General features: G+C 40.0%; 7 protein-coding genes across 8 annotated transcripts; 3 read left to right on the top strand and 4 right to left on the bottom strand.

The window, feature by feature from the left end:
• Positions 1–1,400: 1,400 nt before the first annotated feature.
• Positions 1,401–2,116, bottom strand: LOC108158063. The gene is made up of 4 exons (XM_017290212.2): positions 2,040–2,116; positions 1,833–1,988; positions 1,610–1,777; positions 1,401–1,556 (listed from the first exon to the last, which is right to left on the bottom strand). The coding sequence occupies exons 1-4, from the start codon at positions 2,106–2,108 to the stop codon at positions 1,401–1,403; spliced, it is 549 nt and encodes a 182-aa protein (XP_017145701.1). The 5' UTR covers positions 2,109–2,116.
• Positions 2,117–3,257: 1,141 nt separating this feature from the next.
• LOC117185879 lies at positions 3,258–3,883 on the bottom strand (the record flags this gene model as incomplete). Its single annotated transcript, XM_033390670.1, has 3 exons — positions 3,258–3,413; positions 3,467–3,634; positions 3,692–3,883. Coding segments are annotated over 3 exons (516 nt in total), but the record flags the coding sequence as incomplete, so codon positions are not given.
• A 2,024-nt stretch (positions 3,884–5,907) lies between these two features.
• LOC108160434 lies at positions 5,908–7,093 on the top strand. Its single transcript, XM_017294442.2, has 2 exons — positions 5,908–6,904; positions 6,966–7,093. Exons 1-2 carry the CDS (start codon positions 6,079–6,081, stop codon positions 6,998–7,000), a joined length of 861 nt encoding a protein of 286 aa, XP_017149931.1. The 5' UTR covers positions 5,908–6,078; the 3' UTR covers positions 7,001–7,093.
• LOC117185897 (telomere zinc finger-associated protein-like) lies at positions 7,012–7,989 on the top strand. Its single transcript, XM_033390669.1, has one exon. The coding sequence runs from the start codon at positions 7,012–7,014 to the stop codon at positions 7,987–7,989; it is 978 nt and encodes a 325-aa protein (XP_033246560.1).
• A 1,533-nt stretch (positions 7,990–9,522) lies between these two features.
• LOC117188050 (kinesin-like protein subito) lies at positions 9,523–11,783 on the top strand. The gene is made up of 4 exons (XM_033391266.1): positions 9,523–10,177; positions 10,242–11,253; positions 11,315–11,495; positions 11,562–11,783. Exons 1-4 carry the CDS (start codon positions 9,658–9,660, stop codon positions 11,709–11,711), a joined length of 1,863 nt encoding a protein of 620 aa, XP_033247157.1. The 5' UTR covers positions 9,523–9,657; the 3' UTR covers positions 11,712–11,783.
• A 1,786-nt stretch (positions 11,784–13,569) lies between these two features.
• On the bottom strand, positions 13,570–14,811 carry LOC108159518. Its single transcript, XM_017292878.2, has 2 exons — positions 14,109–14,811; positions 13,570–14,046 (listed from the first exon to the last, which is right to left on the bottom strand). Exons 1-2 carry the CDS (start codon positions 14,199–14,201, stop codon positions 13,645–13,647), a joined length of 495 nt encoding a protein of 164 aa, XP_017148367.2. The 5' UTR covers positions 14,202–14,811; the 3' UTR covers positions 13,570–13,644.
• Positions 14,812–15,245: 434 nt separating this feature from the next.
• Positions 15,246–16,864, bottom strand: LOC117187711 (putative nuclease HARBI1). Of its 2 annotated transcripts, XR_004472329.1 has the most exons (4): positions 16,457–16,864; positions 15,995–16,394; positions 15,820–15,922; positions 15,246–15,738 (listed from the first exon to the last, which is right to left on the bottom strand). XR_004472329.1 is itself a non-coding variant. In XM_033390456.1 (3 exons), the coding sequence occupies exons 1-3, from the start codon at positions 16,464–16,466 to the stop codon at positions 15,441–15,443; spliced, it is 411 nt and encodes a 136-aa protein (XP_033246347.1). In that variant the 5' UTR covers positions 16,467–16,823; the 3' UTR covers positions 15,246–15,440. The 2 variants fall into 2 exon arrangements, 1 of the variants encoding a protein (XP_033246347.1); XM_033390456.1 differs by lacking the exon at positions 15,995–16,394 and having other exon boundaries at positions 16,457–16,823.
• Between the last annotated feature and the right edge of the window lie 42 nt (positions 16,865–16,906).

Genomic DNA, 16,906 nt, shown 5'->3' with positions numbered 1-16,906 from the left:
CGCCTACACCCTCGCCGGTGGAATGGAAATGCATTTATCACTGCTCCATTGGATAGTCAACAGCCAGTTTATCTGAAATTAAAAATCGTTTCCACCTGAGTTTATGCCAGCCCCTTTGCTGCCAATACTTGCACTCTGCATTCTCTTCTGTCCATTCATAGTGGACTGGACCCTGAAGTTCTTGCAAGTTACCGTCATTTTCTAGCCACAACAAACTTTTCTCCATAATTAAAAGCCAACGAAACTTTTAGCTAGCGCTTAGAAAAGAGAGTTCACAGAAAATACCCAAAAATTGAGAGCACAAACATGAGTAAATTTCTAATTTGCGACATGTTTCGGTCAATTTGTATAGATCTCAAACAAATACGGTTGAACTTTTTCACCTTTGTACGAAAGTTTTTCCTCTATACATGAAAATTGTTGAATCAAAAAAAAAATCGAGAGATGCTGTGAGGGATTTGAAAATAAGTATAAACAATATTAAATAAAAATCCCGTACCAACTAAATTCCGACATTGAATGGGACTTTACAGCAGAGCAGGGTGACTGTTTATGGTAAAAAATTATATTGGTAGACTCCTTTTAACAAAAAAAAAACTAATTTACATTTAAATTCTTAAATATAATGAAAATATGCATTGATATTAGGTGAAATATACAGGTGGTTTTCTGCGGTGGCCAAATGCAGCAGAGAGCGAGCCACCCCCGAAATTGAATTTTCTTCATATTTAAGAATACAATTTAAATAATAAAAATTAGAAATGTAAATCCGTTTTTATACCCGATACTCAAAATGCCGTAACATATTTCCTCACATTGAATTATATATATATTCTATAAGAATAGGATAAAATGGAATTGAACAAAATTACATATACCAAACAAGCTGTAGACTATGAGCACAATCCCCGCCAGCTCCACACGTGACTGTTATATTTGACAAAATATTCCAATAGAATTATAATAACATTTAGTCGTGGTCTACTGATCAACGGCTTAATCATAGCTTTAATACCATTTTGCTGAAACCGGAAAATAAATATCCTCTTGCCATTATCCATTAACATTCTAAACATATTAGAAATTCTACTGTGAAGCTATTAAGCGTTTTTAATAACTGTTGCGAGTTTTGAATTTAATAAAAGTCCAGAGTTTGTATATAATTCACAGTTGCCGGGCCCTATGTAGCAAGCATAGACGCGAGCGAGAGAGCAGGATAGCCCGAGCGCTTTAGAGCTGCTAGGGGCCGCTGCTAAGCCGAGTACGAAAGATTGATAGAGACAATATAAAGAGATGAAAGAATTCCGTAACAAATGAATTTTGTTTGGACAAAAAATAAGAACATTTATTGATCATAATGCATTTTGAATAAACTTCTTTCATTCTTAAAAAAGGAGCATTCACGAAAGGGTGAAATATACATTAACCACCGCACGGTTGATGCCGTAGGCCAGAAAGTGCAACTCGAACATGTAATCGCCCTCGGGAAAGGTCAGTGTTTTTGAGAATCGGTTATTGATCCACTCGATGGAAAGCTTATCCACTAGTAGATCATGCTATAGAATATACAAAAATATTTACATCATCAAAGAATCATCTCTTTACTTACATCGTAGGGACATGAATGATTCATATTTGAATAATCTTTGAAGATCTCATAAAAATATCTTACGACGGGGAAGGATCTTGGACGTTTAAGGAAATTGCAGCCATTCACAGTGAAATTGTAAAGGAAAGGTTTATATCCACTGAATCGCTTGTACAGTCCAAATTTGGTCTGAAATGCAAAAAAATTACAACAAAATGCGCTCAGCTCACCTTTACATACATACCGAGAATTTGGTAACGGGAACTTGAAACAGATTGACTTTCAGCGATAGATATTTGTAGCTCCGGTTCACAGATTTCAGATAACAATATTCAAAATCGGAGAATTCCTTGTCCTCAGAATTGCACTTTATGTTCGTAAACTCCACTCGACAAGCGATCTTTGAGGTGTTGGTAATTGGTTGTTCAAATATTTTACACTTTACACTTACCTTAACGACAAAATAGGACATGACCAGGAGGTACACCAAAACATTGGGAGTAGAACACATAACGTACATGAAGCCACGACGACTAAATTCAATCTAAAGCTTTTCATATATCCAATACTATTTTTATAGAACTCATTATTAATCAATTTCGGTCAACGATCATTCAAAAAAACCTATTTAGTTAAGGTCTATTGATAACGAGTTTGCTCTGGATTTTAAGAGAGAAACGAGAAGCGAGCGAAGTCTTTGTTTTGTTTGTCACTGGACCAGACAGCAAAGGAAAATATGTTCTTGAGTTTCCTACGGGACTGCCGCGAGGCTCTGGTTCGCAGTGACGGGCTGACCCGCCTTAGACCATTGCGGAGCCGCTACAGCTCTCTCAATTTCCTCCCGACATTGGGCGCAAATCCACAATCTCTTGACCTTAGGGCGTGGATGCCTTAGGGCGTCCACCTCGATTTCTTGAAGGAACTGAGAGAGGCACCAGAGTTGTTTAATCAACAAAAACGTGTCCCTTGCTGTTAGGGATTCGAAAATAAGTATAAATAATATTGAATTAAAATCCCGTACCAAATAAACTTCGACATTGAATGGGACTTTACAGCAGATCAGGGTGGAAAAATATTTAAAAAACGCGTAAATATATTTTGTTCAATAAAAATAAAAAAATTACATTTATTTTTCATGCCTAATTCTCAGAGACTATAAAAGCTAGAGCAACCAAATTTTATATCGAGAATAATAATGGGAAATATATGTTTTTCTGATATCGCTACACACGAATAAACTAGGAATTTTGGTGTCTTCCAAGTTGCCGTAACATATTTCCTCACATTGATTTATTTAGTTAAAATGTACATACTTAACTCATATTCTATAAGAATAGGATAAAATGGAATTGAACAAAACTACATGTACCAAACAAGCTGTAGACTGTGAGCACAACCCCCGCCGTTATAATTATAATAGCATTTATTGATCAACGGCTTGCTGTGGATAACAGCTTTGCATAAATAACTACATAGCATTAATACCATTTTGCTGACACCGGAAAACAATTATCTTCTTGCCATTGTCACCGTTGTCATTCTGAACATAGTAGAAATGCTACATTTAAATGATATTTTAATTTAGATTTTTGTTTTGACAAAACATAAGATCATTTATTGATAATAATGCATATTGAATAAACATCTTTCGTTCCTAGAGAATGGGCATTCACGAAAGGGTGAAATATATTTTAACCACCGCACGGTTGATGCCGTAGGCCAGAAAGTGCAAGTGGATCAAGTAATCGCCCGAGGGAAAGTCCAGAGTTTTCGAGAATCGGTTATTGACATGCTCGATGGTAAGCTTATCCAATAGTAGATCATGCTATAAAATATACATAAATATTTACATAATCAAAGAATCATCTCTTTACTTACATCGTAGGGACATGAATGATTCATATTGGAAAAATCTTTCATTAACTCATAAAAATATGATACAATGGGGAAGGTTTTTTGATGTTTAAGGAATTGGCAGGCATCCACAGTTAAATTGTAAAGGAATGGTTTATATCCACTGAATCGCTTGTACAGTCCTATTTTCGTCTGAAATGCAACAAAATTACAACCTAAAATTCGGTGAGCTCACCTTTACAAACATACCGAGACATTGGTAACGGGAACTTGAAACAGATTGACTTTCAGCGATAGATATTTGTAGCTCCGGTTCACAGATTTCAGATAACAATATTCAAAATCGGAGAATTCCTTGTCCTCAGAATTGCACTTTATGTTCGTGAACTCCACTCGACAAGCGATCTTTGAGATGTTGGTAATTGGTTGTACAAATATTTTACATTCGTGTTAATTTATCCTTACCTTTACGACGAAATAGGACATGACCAGGAGGTACACCAAAACATTGGGGGTAGAAAACATCACGTACATGAAGCCACGACGACCAAGTTCAATTTAAAGCTTTTTATATATCCATTACTATTTGTGTAGAACTCATTATTAATCAATTTCGGTCAACGATCATTAAAAATAAACTATTTAGTTGAGGTCTATTGATCAAGGTTTGCTCTGGATTTGAAGAGAGAAACGGGAAGCGAGCGAAGTGTTTTTCTGTTTTGTCACTGGACCAGACCGCAAAGGAAAAGTCGTTCTTGAGTTTCCTGCGGGACTGCCGCGAGTCTCTGGTCCGCAGGGACGGGCGGGCCCCTCCTTCTATGCCATTGTGGAGCCGCTCCAGCTCTCTCAATTTCCGCCCGACATCGGACGAATCCAAATACTCTTGACCAGCAGTGGTCTCCGGATACCATATTGTTGACCATGCTCCCGGCGTTCCGTATGTCTCCGCCAAAGCCGCTTCGCTGTACGTTGAACCTTGAGCAGGTGAACAGAATATGTTCAAAGGTCTCTTCTACGCCTCACGTCGGGCAGTTTGCGCCGTTTTCATGACTAAAACGATGTACATACATATGTAGATAGCTCCTAAAACAGCTATGTATACCCTATTAGGAGTTTCTGGAGGGCCAAAGGCAACAGGAAGTGAAATCGAACCAGTCGCCTCCTAAAATCCAAAAACTACATTCTTTTTTTCAATAAAAATAACAAAAAAATTGTTATTTTTTATTCCAAATAATAAAAATAAAAGTTAAATTGAATAACCTTTGAACCTTTGAAGTTGTGTGTAACCAAACATTTCTATAATCTAGATCTTTGATTCAATGCCTTTCATTTGATACATCCCATGTCCTTCAAGGACGAATATTAAGGATCCTAAAATTGTCTTCTATTGAACACTTTTGTTGAAGCCGTGTTTTTGTAAAAACAAAAAACATGCAAGTACTTAAAAGTAATTAATCCTGATAAGAATTGATTCAACAATCATATAAAATTATCTGGGCTAAACTGAGAGATCTATATAGCTGGGAATATTCGACGGAAGAAAGAATAACCAGGAATTAGTCGTCATAACCGGTTGACAACAATGAATCCCATTCCATGCACACATCCCCTGGGGGAAATGGATGTTATAGAATTGTGAATATGTTTGTCATCCCAGGCAAAAACAATTTATTATCTATATATTTTAATATTATTCAATATTATTTAATATTATTTTCAATATTTCAACGATATTTTAAAGCTTATTGTCTTGTAGGGACCAAGAATAGGTATCAGGATCGAGATATATATACAAAACACTCATCATATACATGAATATGTCTAGAAAATGACAATTTGAGAAAAGGTCTTAATTAGTTACGTTTTATCTTCATATCACTATTTATACCTTCATATAAAATGAACAAAATAGGGTATACAAAGGCCTATACTACGGCTTACACGCAATATGGCGACTCTTTTTTTGTTGAACTTTTTCGTTTAAATCTTTTTTTACAATAAATACAATAAAAGCAAGGATTAAAAACTATCTAATCTTGTAGAAAATTTATTCATCAATGGGATTAAACTATGTGAGCATTGCTGAGAGATTTAGTTAGTCAGCATTATTCAATGGAATATCAAAATTGAGCAATTTCCTTTTTCGTTTGTTTTGATTGACCTATTTCGCTACTTGTTTTTTGTTTGACTTATTTCGCTAAAACCTCTTTTTACGAAAATGCAATAAAAGCAAGTATTAATAATACACCAGTTAAATAGAAAATTGATTCATCAATCGTATAAAATTGTGATGGCATGGCTAAATGTTCCATATAGCTAGTAATATTCGTCGGAATATCAAAAACGAGGAATATGTAAAATAGAACTCGTCAGTATATTTACGGTATATTTTGAAAATGAGGCGGTATGTTTCGGTATATTTCTGAGGGTCGGACGGTATATTTTATCGATAAATCCGCGGTCACACTGCAAAAAACATACAAAAATTTGTATATTAAATTTTAAATCTGGAATTCTGTATATATCTGCATCTCTAATCCCCTCTGGATTAAGCAAACCCGTTGATAAAGAGCTCTTGGCACAGACCAACTGCCCCACTCATGACCCAACACTAATGGCGTTGCGCAGCCGCAAACATGTCATGGCCTGGAAAATTGTTAATAACGTTTGAAAACTTCACCGCTGGCTTGCCAGCCTTGGCAAATGAGAAAAATGCAACGCCCTGTCCCAGCTGCTGTGACTGCAATTGTAAATGCTGTCGGGGACTCATACAAAAGTACGTTGCCTTCAATGGAGAACCTGTTGCTCCCTCCTCCACTGCTGGCGATGTCCAGAAAATGATGCTCTTCAGCACAGCGGACATGATGCTGTTGCTACAGTCGGCACAGGCGCGCGACAATTTCTGGACCAATAATTTCTACAAGGCCAATCTTCATGGGGATTATCACGCGATTGGTGATGCCTTTACATCGAAGCGGAGACAGGTTGATCTTGGGAAGCTAGAGGGAATTATGGACACCATTACAACTGGCTATCGACGCGCGGTGGGCCTTCTTGCTGGCACCGAGGCCCATGCAGCGCTCCGACCAAAGGCAGTAGCCCCATTCTATCCAGGACTGCGTTGCGGCTGCCTAGATTGTGAGAAATGGCCCTGGCGAACCCTTAAACAGGTGGAGGCGCATCAGCGTGAGCACAATATGGGCGACAACTGGCACTGTCGGATCTGCTATCGGAGCTTCTACCTTCAACACATGATCTGCTCCCACCTTAGGAGGAGCGTGAGGCGAGGCGGCTTCGAACAGCTAATGGAGAACGAAACCTACAAACAGCTGCTGGAGGACCAAAGACAACAGGAAGGGCAATCGAACCAGGCGCCTCCTAGGATCCAGGAGATGACTATTAGCATGCCGCAGGGCGTCCACCTCGATTTTGTAAAGGAACTGAGAATGGGGTCTTTGAGACGTAAACGTTGCCCTCTTAGCAAATGTCCGCGATGTAAATACGAGTATCAATTTCCTTTCAGCCATCAGCTGCACATGCGCCGTCATCAAAAACTGAACAAGGATACCATGAGATCGTGCCCCACTTGTAGGCGGTCATTCCGTACGCGTCTCTGTCTTCTGAAGCATCAGAAAAGAGCTCGTGTGGCCTGTCGTCTGCGATACCGGCCGTTCAAGTGTCGCAGCTGCCGCTGGAGATTCCAAATATGGTCTGCTCTGAAAGCCCATGTGCACCGCCTGCATCAGCGAAGGAAGCCATGTCTGATATGTCGGAAGCCCACAGTGAGTCGATGTTGCTGCGCCCACTCTGCCAAGGAGTGCCGTGAGGCCATTAAGAAACATCGAGAGCAGCTGCGCCTGCAGCGTGGACCCCCGAAGGTGAACAGAAAGCAGCCCAAGCCGGTGTGCAGCATCTGCTCGCAAGAGGTTGGCAACAACTTCCTTCTGAAAGTGCACATGAATAAAAAGCATTTACACCGGCGTGATTTTTCGTGCGAAATGTGTGGATTGGCATTCTACAGTCAGGGCTTGATGCAAGTCCACCGAAAAGCGGTCCATCTAATGTCTAAGAAAATCCACTGCAAGGTCTGTGATCTCACCATCAAGGATAAGAGCAATTATAGGCGCCACTGCCAGAGCCAGAGACACCTGGATCAGTTGGCCCAAGAAGCCAAGGACCGGGGCGAAACCTTAGAGATGAAGTCTTTCAAAATCCGGAAACCAAATGTTCCAGTTCACTGTGCGCCGTGTGGTGTCACACTCAAAGGCGATATCAATCAGCATCTCCAGACTATTAAGCACAAGCGAAATTATACAAAATCAAAAGCAATTAAAGAGGAAAGAGAAGATTCCTTGGAACAATCCAACGAGCGACAGGATGCTGTTGGCTCGGAGCCGTGTAGATTCCAAAAACCCGAAAAAGTGAGCTACTGCGACACCTGTAATCATACGATCATTGGAACTATGCACAGGCACTTCAAATCAAAAAAGCATAGGGATAATTTGATAAATGTCCAAGAAAAAAGAGCGACCAAGGGGGATTCTTAAGTCATATTTTTAATCCTCGATAGTTATTTTCAAACTTATATCGCAGCCGTCAACTCTGGTGTTTTCTATTGTAAAATCGAAAATGGATGCACAAGAAAAACTGTTATTGTTTGTATTATTTTCACGGTTTAATTCAAGCTGTTGCCCTGTTTAAATAAAGGGGGAGTGGGCTAAGTTCGTTTTCGGTATCGTATCCTTGACGGACCACAAGACCTTCCTCAATGGCTCCTACATATGTGTAGCAGATCGAGGAATCGGATCTGATTGAGCCGGATGGCATCGCTGTCGACTGAATGTACAGTAGCATTTACTGACATGAAGTCGGCACGTGGTTTTGTGGAAGGTGGTGGACGTTCCCTGGTCTTCGAGCCGCGTCGCAGCTGCATGTACTGGATAGACTCCATTGATCAAGACGACGGGCCAGAGCCGCAGCCCAACGACAAGCGGCAAGTAGGGCCGAATGCGTGCAAGATCAACAACATCAAGCGTTTGCTGGCAAATGGCACAAAGGTGCACAAATGAGCTCTGCAATAAATGGATCAAGGCGGCTCCGGGAACACATCTTGCACCGACAAGATATACGTGATCAAAGACTTCTTATCAAGTTCGTTGTTGTCCCGTCTGGAAAAAGACTATTACTAGGTGGTAGCTATAGCATCAAAGATTTGTATTGTCTTACCAATAGACGTCCCACAGACGCGTAACTCCTCACTCCTTCCTGATGTAAAATCGTTAAAAACACCCATGGCCGGGTAACGAACAGCAAGGCCGCAGGCTAACGTGCGGATATTGTGCGCTGCTGCGTATAATTGTGACAGGCGATAGCAGATCATCGGCGGATGGACATCTCCCTTTGTATTTTGAAATAGCAAAAAGAGAAAGAAAGAAAAAGTTAAGGAAATTAAAGTTGTTTTTTATCGATTTCAGCTGATAAAATGTATCGATCAAATATACTGAAATATACCGCAAATATACTGTATATATATATAAATACATTTTAAAAATATACCGTAAATATACTGACGAATTGCTTCTTCCTGCCTCTAAGTCCACACTAGTGATGTAAATTTGAATGAAAACATCGATGCTCGATGCATATTTGATGTATGAACTGACTCATCTATATTTTGTATGAGAAATGCTTCTAGTCTTGTGTGCCTTGAACTTGCAGTCTTTATGGAATTATATTTGATAGAAAATATCAATAAATTTTGGCAAAAACTATCACGATATAAATATTACGAACTGTCAACGTTCGATACCGTATCACTGGTCGTAGCTGTTAGCTGGTTAGCTACACAAATTTGAAAAAAGCGGCAACCCTACCAGAGGCGTCTGAAAAAAAGCGCGAATGCAGCAACCGAAGACCTGGGAGCGTACGCTGTAAATTCGTTTGGTACATATTCGATGTATGAACTGACTCATCTATATTTTGTATGGGAAATGTTTCTAGTCTTGTGTGCCTTGAACTTGCAGTCTTTATGGAATTATATTTGATAGAAAATATCAATAAATTTTGGCAAAAACTATCACGGTATAAACATTACGTTCAACGTTCGATACCGTATCACTGGTCGTAGCTGTCATCTACACAAATTTGAAAAAAGCGGCAACCCTACCAGAGGCGTCTGAAAAAAAGCGCTAATCCGGCAACCGTCACACCTTAACATGAGCGATTCGTATGAAACACCAGTGCGCGAGAAGCGCTCATTTCTCATGGCTCGAGATCCCAGCGTTGACCGGCGCCGTCGACCAAGACCGGAGAAAAAGTTGCGTCTGTTCGATGATATACATGAAGCCATGGAGAGCACAGACGGCTCAGACTCTGAGTCAGAGTGCGCATCCAATGGTGGAGACTATGCAACTAGTGTCCCGAGTGCTGAAGATATCAGTGTCGGGGATACTGGGCCACAGGTCTTTTTGCGTCTGCGTCCCGTGGGTGTCGCCTCCAAAGCATACTCGGTATCAGACGATGGAAAAGTGCTGGTTACCAGCGTGAAGAGTGAAAACACCAGCACCAATGTCAACAAAATGGTAAAGCACTTTGGATTCACATCTATATTCGATGGCTCCGTTGGGCAGCGGGATGTCTACGACATCTGTGTTGGTCCCAGGATTCTGGAAGAAGAATGCGTTACCATAATGACGTATGGCACTTCAGGCTCGGGAAAAACGTACACATTGCTTGGTATGTTCGATATTTTACTGTCTGCACCAAAGGGCAACTCCTCATAATGTTTTTTCCAACAAAGGCGATGATGTGCTTGCTGGTGTTATACCCCGCGGCCTAGAGCACATATTCACCATCTACATGGAAAACTTATACCACTCACCCAAACTAAAACTGGTCAAAGGCTGCATTGAGTTCCTTCAGGACGAGACCACGTTGCGGGAAATTCAAATAAGCAAGAAACTGCTTAGCTTGTGCCCGGATATTGGCGGGCATCACGAGCGACTGAAGGAGGCGATTCAGGGGGATCACACCTTCGAGACAAAGGACGACCCGAACGTCTCGGTAATGATTTGGGTATCATTTGTCGAGATCTACAATGAACTGGTATATGACCTATTGACCATACCGCCGCGTCAAGAAAATCTTGGTGCTGTTCCGCGAAAGCCCATGAAGATCTCGTGTAATAAAGGTCAAGTATATATCAAGGGCCTGACGACTGTGTTCGTAAGAAGCAGCGAGGAAGCCTTGCAGCTGCTGCGGCTGGGACAGCAGCGTTCCACCTACGCTTCGACCTCGGTGAACGCGAACTCTAGCAGATCCCACTGTGTCTTCATCGTGGATGTGTTGAAGTACAACTGCTCGGGAATGACCACTCAATGTTCGTACAAGTTTTGCGACCTCGCGGGCTCGGAGCGTGTAAACAACACGGGCACCATCGGGTTACGCCTCAAGGAGGCGAAAAACATCAACACCTCCCTAATGACTTTGGGGCGGTGTCTGGACGCGGCCAGTACTTCACGGAAGAAGCCAAATAATGACGTCATACCATTTCGCGATTCAAAGCTTACCATGCTGTTGCAAGCAGCCCTGCTCGGAAAGGAACGCTTGGCCATGATAGTGACTGTCACACCGCTGGAGAAGTGCTATGAGGAAAACCTGAACGTGCTCAACTTCGCCTCCATAGCGAAGAATATCATTTTTAAAGAGCCTTTGATAAAGCAGCATAGTACACGATATTCTGGTTTCTTTGACAACTCTAAAAAGAATACCCAGTACGAATACATCAAAGAGATTGAGGAGAATAATATTAGGTAATAGCTCATCGCTTTTCGGCATAATAACACATCGTATAATACACTTTTTGCCGTACAGCCTGCGGCAAGAGATCGATCGATTGAAGTTGGACCATGTACTGAAGAAGCAGCTGCTGGAGGAGAGGCTGCGAAAGGAAATTTCGGAGACCTACCAAGAATTGTTGCGGGAAAACAAAAAGCAGTGGGAGAAGCAGGCCGAGAACCAACGTCTGATGGCAGAGCGGGAGTTCGAGTTTAAGGTTTGTACGCCTTACATAAGATGGTTTGCCTTTCCATTGCCACTAAACAATCGCGTATCATTGCAGCTGGCAGCACAAAAGCGGCTGTACGAAGAGCAAATCGAGGATCTCAAGGATGAAATCGAGGAACTCAAACCTCCCTCAAGCGAATCCGACAGTATGGACGAAAAGGAGGATGAGCCCAATGCGTCCATAGAAATACTCGATGATGAATAGTACATGTTATATTTGCCATCTTGTATTTTTAAGGGTTTGTTATAGTCTAAATAAAATCACTTATGAATTCAAGTAGTGTGTATTCTGAGAACTTTTCTATTTGTGAAAAACATGGAAATCATCCTCGGGCTTGGGTCATCCTTGGGCTGTTGTCAATCTCTGTTTAAAAGATATTTCAACGATATTTTGCAGGTAGTGGTCTCCTTACAAAGACCAGGAATGAGTAACGACTAAGACATATCATTTTTAGAAATGGTCTTTCTAAATTACGTTTTAAAGCAGCTTTATATAAAATAAACCAAATACTAGTGTATACAAATGGCCATAGGCTGACAAGCAACAAGACTTTAAATACCAGCAACATTGACGTTACAACATTGTGACTGTTTTTTTTGTTTAAACCTTGTTTTAGTCAAAATACAATAAATGGGAGTATTTAAAATTCGTTAATCTTGTAGAAAATGTATTTATCAATGGAATAAAACTATGAGAAATAGGAACAATTACGCCCTAACTATTTTTTGTTTGACCTTTTTCACTAAAACCTTTTTTTTAGGCAAAATCTTATAAAAGCAAGTATTTAAAATAAGCCAGTCAAGTAGAAAGTTGAATCAGTAACCATATAAAATTATGTGGGCATGGCTAAATGTGCTATATATATAGTAATATTCCACGGAAGATCAAAATCGAGGAATATGTAAAAAGAACTTGAATTCGTCAGTATACGGTAGATTTTTTAAATGAGATGGTATTTTGAAATCTTTCTGTGGGACGATATATTTTAACGATAAGTCCGCGGTCACGCTGCTGTCGATAGTGGGCACCATCGATAGTAGACGATAGGTTTTCGAAAACATCGACAGTGCAATCAATAGTTCTCCAACTCTAGTTCAAAAAACATCGCTGACATTTAATATTAATTTAATTTTCAATGTTATATAGAAATCCAATAAAAGCAAGTATTTCGAATAGGCCAATCATGTATAGAATTGATTCATCAATCGTACAAAATTAAGTGGGCATGGCTTAATGTTCTATATAGATAGTATTATTCAACGGAACAAAGAATTGGTCGTTTTTTGAATCGAATTTGAGTTCGCCGCAGTTCGCCGCAGTTCGCCGCAGTTTCGCTTTAGCAACAATGAGTCTCGTTCCATACACAAACATGTTGCTAATTCCATGCACACATACCCTGGGGGAAATGGATGATATAGAATAGCGGAAATGTGTGTCGTTCCAGGCTCTAATTAATGCAGAAACTAGATAGTCACTGTTTTAAACGATATTTTGCAGCTCATAGTCTGTCTACAGAGACCAAGAACTGGTACTGGGATCAGGATTTGTATACAAGAACCTAATCGAATGCATGAAGAGGCCTTAAAAAAGCAATCTACGACAAGGTCTTTACTAATTACGTTTGAAAGCAGGTTGGAAAACAGTATCTTTATATAATATTTACGAAATAGGGTATACAACCGCCCATACCCTGGTTGACAACAAATGAGTCTTCAAATACCAGCAACATTGCGACTGTTTTTTTGTTTTTTACCTATTTTGTTTAAACCTTGTTTTAGTCAAAATACAATAAAAGCAAGGACTAAAAACTAACCAATTGTGTAGAAAGTTGATGCATTCATTGGATAAAATTATGTGGGTAGCGCTGAGGGTTATATTTAATTAGTTATATTCAACGGAAGATAAAAAACGAGGAATAAGTAAAATGGAAATTGAATTCGTCAGTATATTCACGGTATATTTTGAAAATGAGGCGGTATATTTTGGTATATTTCTGAGTGTCAGACGGTATCGTTGTACGTGTTATTAATTTATTTAATTTTTATTTATTTATTTATTTTAATTTCGATGTGGCATCCATCTAGAATAAAAAGGAAGTTTAAAAACCAATTTATATGTAAACATATTGCTGAAGTTCTTATTGATTTCCTAGGCACTGATGAAACCCAATTTCCTCGAATCCCTTTACGCACTCATAAATTTTGTCGGAAGTTAGGTTATTGGGCGACATGTACTCCTTCGAAAACTCGTCGATAAGTGCTCTGCAAAACTCGTGCAGGATATTACACACACTGTTTGGAGCTACACCGAAAAGCCTGCCAACTGTTCGATACTCAGAGGACGAGCCCAAAGTGTATAGCGCAATGGCGATGCGCTTTTCCAAAGGAATTGCAGCTCGGCAGTTGGTGTCCTTCTTTCGCAGCCCTTCAAGCCGATTCACTAAAATATCAAAGCAAGGCCTCTCCATTCGGAAACTCTCTTTGAAAAACGCCTCGTTGTTTTCTGGTACATCTTTCTCCCAAAATGTCCCGAACCGCTTCTAAAACCATAAAATATGTCCTTGTACTTAAAACTATGGGTGAAGTTAGTAGAAGTACTCACAAACGACCATAATCTTCCTGGCTTTTGTGTTTTTATGGCAGTCATCTGGGTCATCTCATCCTCGTCAATGTTAAAGTCATCATTCATCATCATTATTCATTGACAGCAACATTATTAGTTGGTGCAAGAAAATATTTTGCTGTTGAACCACAGCCGAAATAATTGCTATATCTTCATCATCCATTATAAGAACCAAGAATTAATAAATCTTCCGCGCAAATTTAATAAACTTGTTATTGGGATCAGCTGTTTTTGACGGATGGTGGATGGTGGCAGTGTGAATCGGAGTTTCACATCTGTCAAAAAATCCCACCATTCCCCCGGGATGGGCTCAGTGTGCAGAGCCTATTACAGAAGACAAATACGCAATAATTTGAAATTAAACGATCGATGTTTTGCAAAAACAGCAAAAACGAGCAAAAACACCGAAAAACATCGGTAAACATCGGCAAAAAAACATCGATGCTCGATGCATCGATGTGTTTTTACATCACTAATGCGCATCTCTAATTCACATTTTCAGCTTGCGTGTTGGCCATACGGAATACGAAATTAGTGAAAATAAAGGTTAGTACAATGAATTTGAGAAGGACTTGCTAGGCCGTCCTTTTTCCTCCTACTTTTGATCGAAAAGGCAAAGTGAACTTAGTTTAAAAGTGAATTTCGAATTATAGCCTCAAAATTTGCCATGATGATTTAGAGAAAACCGATTTTTTGTGTATGTACATATGTGTCTGTGTAGCACGTTATAAGAACAGAACTAAAACTAGGAGCCACCAGCAAGCTAGGGCATAAGCTGAATCAAAAGTATTTAATTGCCAAAGAATGCAAAGCTACAAAATATATGTACTTAGAGCTACAAAGCTACAGTCGGTAAGCCGACTTGGCATAAGCGATAATGCTGATCTTGCGGCATGTGCAAGATATCAGATTACCGCCGGTTGACCGTCACATTCAGGGCGCTGAGCTGAAGTTCGCTGATTTGGCATCTTGAGTGCAAACAACATGGAGCAGAGCACATTGGACAACGACAGTAAGTTTTATTAATTTATTGCTAAAAAAATATATTTCATTTAAGGTGTTCATTGCAGATCCTGATGAGTACTTTTCGGATATTATTGAGATGGACCTGGACGGATCTTGTAGCTCCAGCACCTTGTCTGGGCGTCCGCCAAAGAAAAAGAAAAAGACCGACATTTCGTGGCTGGCAGAGATCGCCCAGGAGCGTCTCGAACAACAAAAGGACCACCACAGAAAGAAGGAGGAGCACGACGTATGGTGCAGGAATTGATCAGCACCCAAACAAAATTCCAGAACGACTTATTAGACTTATTAAAAATGCCCAAATGCATTTTCCACCACTCGCCTAGCTTTGGAAAGGTTGTAGTTAAACGTGCGCTGTTCCAAAGAGGCGACTGTGGAAAACGGGTAAGGTTTCATCAGCTTGTTAGAAAACCTAAATGCCGAGTCCCCGATAAGCATTACAGGGACGTTTACTCCGCTTATTTCCTTGGCTTTCTCTTGGAGTAATGCCGATGCTTCGATATGTTTTGCAAGGCTTGACTTCTGGTATATCATCGAGTCATTGCACCTTCCTGCAGAGCCGATATTTACATATGTAAATCTGTATCTAAAAAGAATCGGATTTAAATAATTTAGGACATTAAACCAACTTGCTAAATACATATTTTTGTGCAAGATATTTGCATACCTATAATCCACTAGGGCAAACAAGACTGTGGAATACCTGCCCTTATAGTTATGGTGGTCTACTGCCTCAGCTGCTGGTGGTTTTATTTCGATGTGGCATCCATCTAGAATAAAAAGGAAGTTTAAAAACCAATTTATATGTAAACATATTGCTGAAGTTCTTATTGATTTCCTACCAATTGCACCTAGGCACTGATGAAACCCAATTGCCTCGAATCCCTTTACGCACTCATAAATTTTGTCGGAAGTTAGGTTATTGGGCGACATGTACTCCTTCGAAAACTCGTCGATAAGTGCTCTGCAAAACTCGTGCAGGATATTACACACACTGTTTGGAGCTACACCGAAAAGCCTGCCAACTGTTCGGTACTCAGAGGACGAGCCCAAAGTGTATAGCGCAATGGCGATGCGCTTTTCCAAAGGAATTGCAGCTCGGCAGTTGGTGTCCTTCTTTCGCAGCACTTCAAGCCGATTCACTAAAATATCAAAGCAAGGCCTCTCCATTCGGAAACTCTCTTTGAAAAACGCCTCGTTGTTTTCTGGTACATCTTTCTCCCAAAATGTCCCGAACCGCTTCTAAAACCATAAAATATGTCCTTGTACTTAAAACTATGGGTGAAGTTAGTAGAAGTACTCACAAACGACCATAATCTTCCTGGCTTTTGTGTTTTATGGCAGTCATCTGGGTCATCTCATCCTCGTCAATGTTAAAGTCATCATTCATCATCATTATTCATTGACAGCAACATTATTAGTTGGTGCAAGAAAATATTTTGCTGTTGAACCACAGCCGAAATAATTGCTATATCTTCATCATCCATTATAAGAACCAAGAATTAATAAATCTTCCGCGCAAATTTAATAAACTTGTTATTGGGATCAGCTGTTTTTGACGGATGGTGGATGGTGGCAGTGTGAATCGGAGTTTCACATCTGTCAAAAAATCCCACCATTCCCCCGGGATGGGCTCAGTGTGCAGAGCCTATTACAGAAGACAAATACGCAATAATTTGAAATTAAACGATCGATGTTTTGCAAAAACAGCAAAAACGAGCAAAAACACCGAAAAACATCGGTAAACATCGGCA

The sequence above is a fragment of the Drosophila miranda genome, chromosome 3 (assembly GCF_003369915.1).
Source record: "Drosophila miranda strain MSH22 chromosome 3, D.miranda_PacBio2.1, whole genome shotgun sequence".
NCBI lineage: Eukaryota > Metazoa > Arthropoda > Insecta > Diptera > Drosophilidae > Drosophila > Drosophila miranda.
Note: the sequence above shows the minus strand (reverse complement) of the source record. Positions and strands in the feature narration are given on the sequence as shown.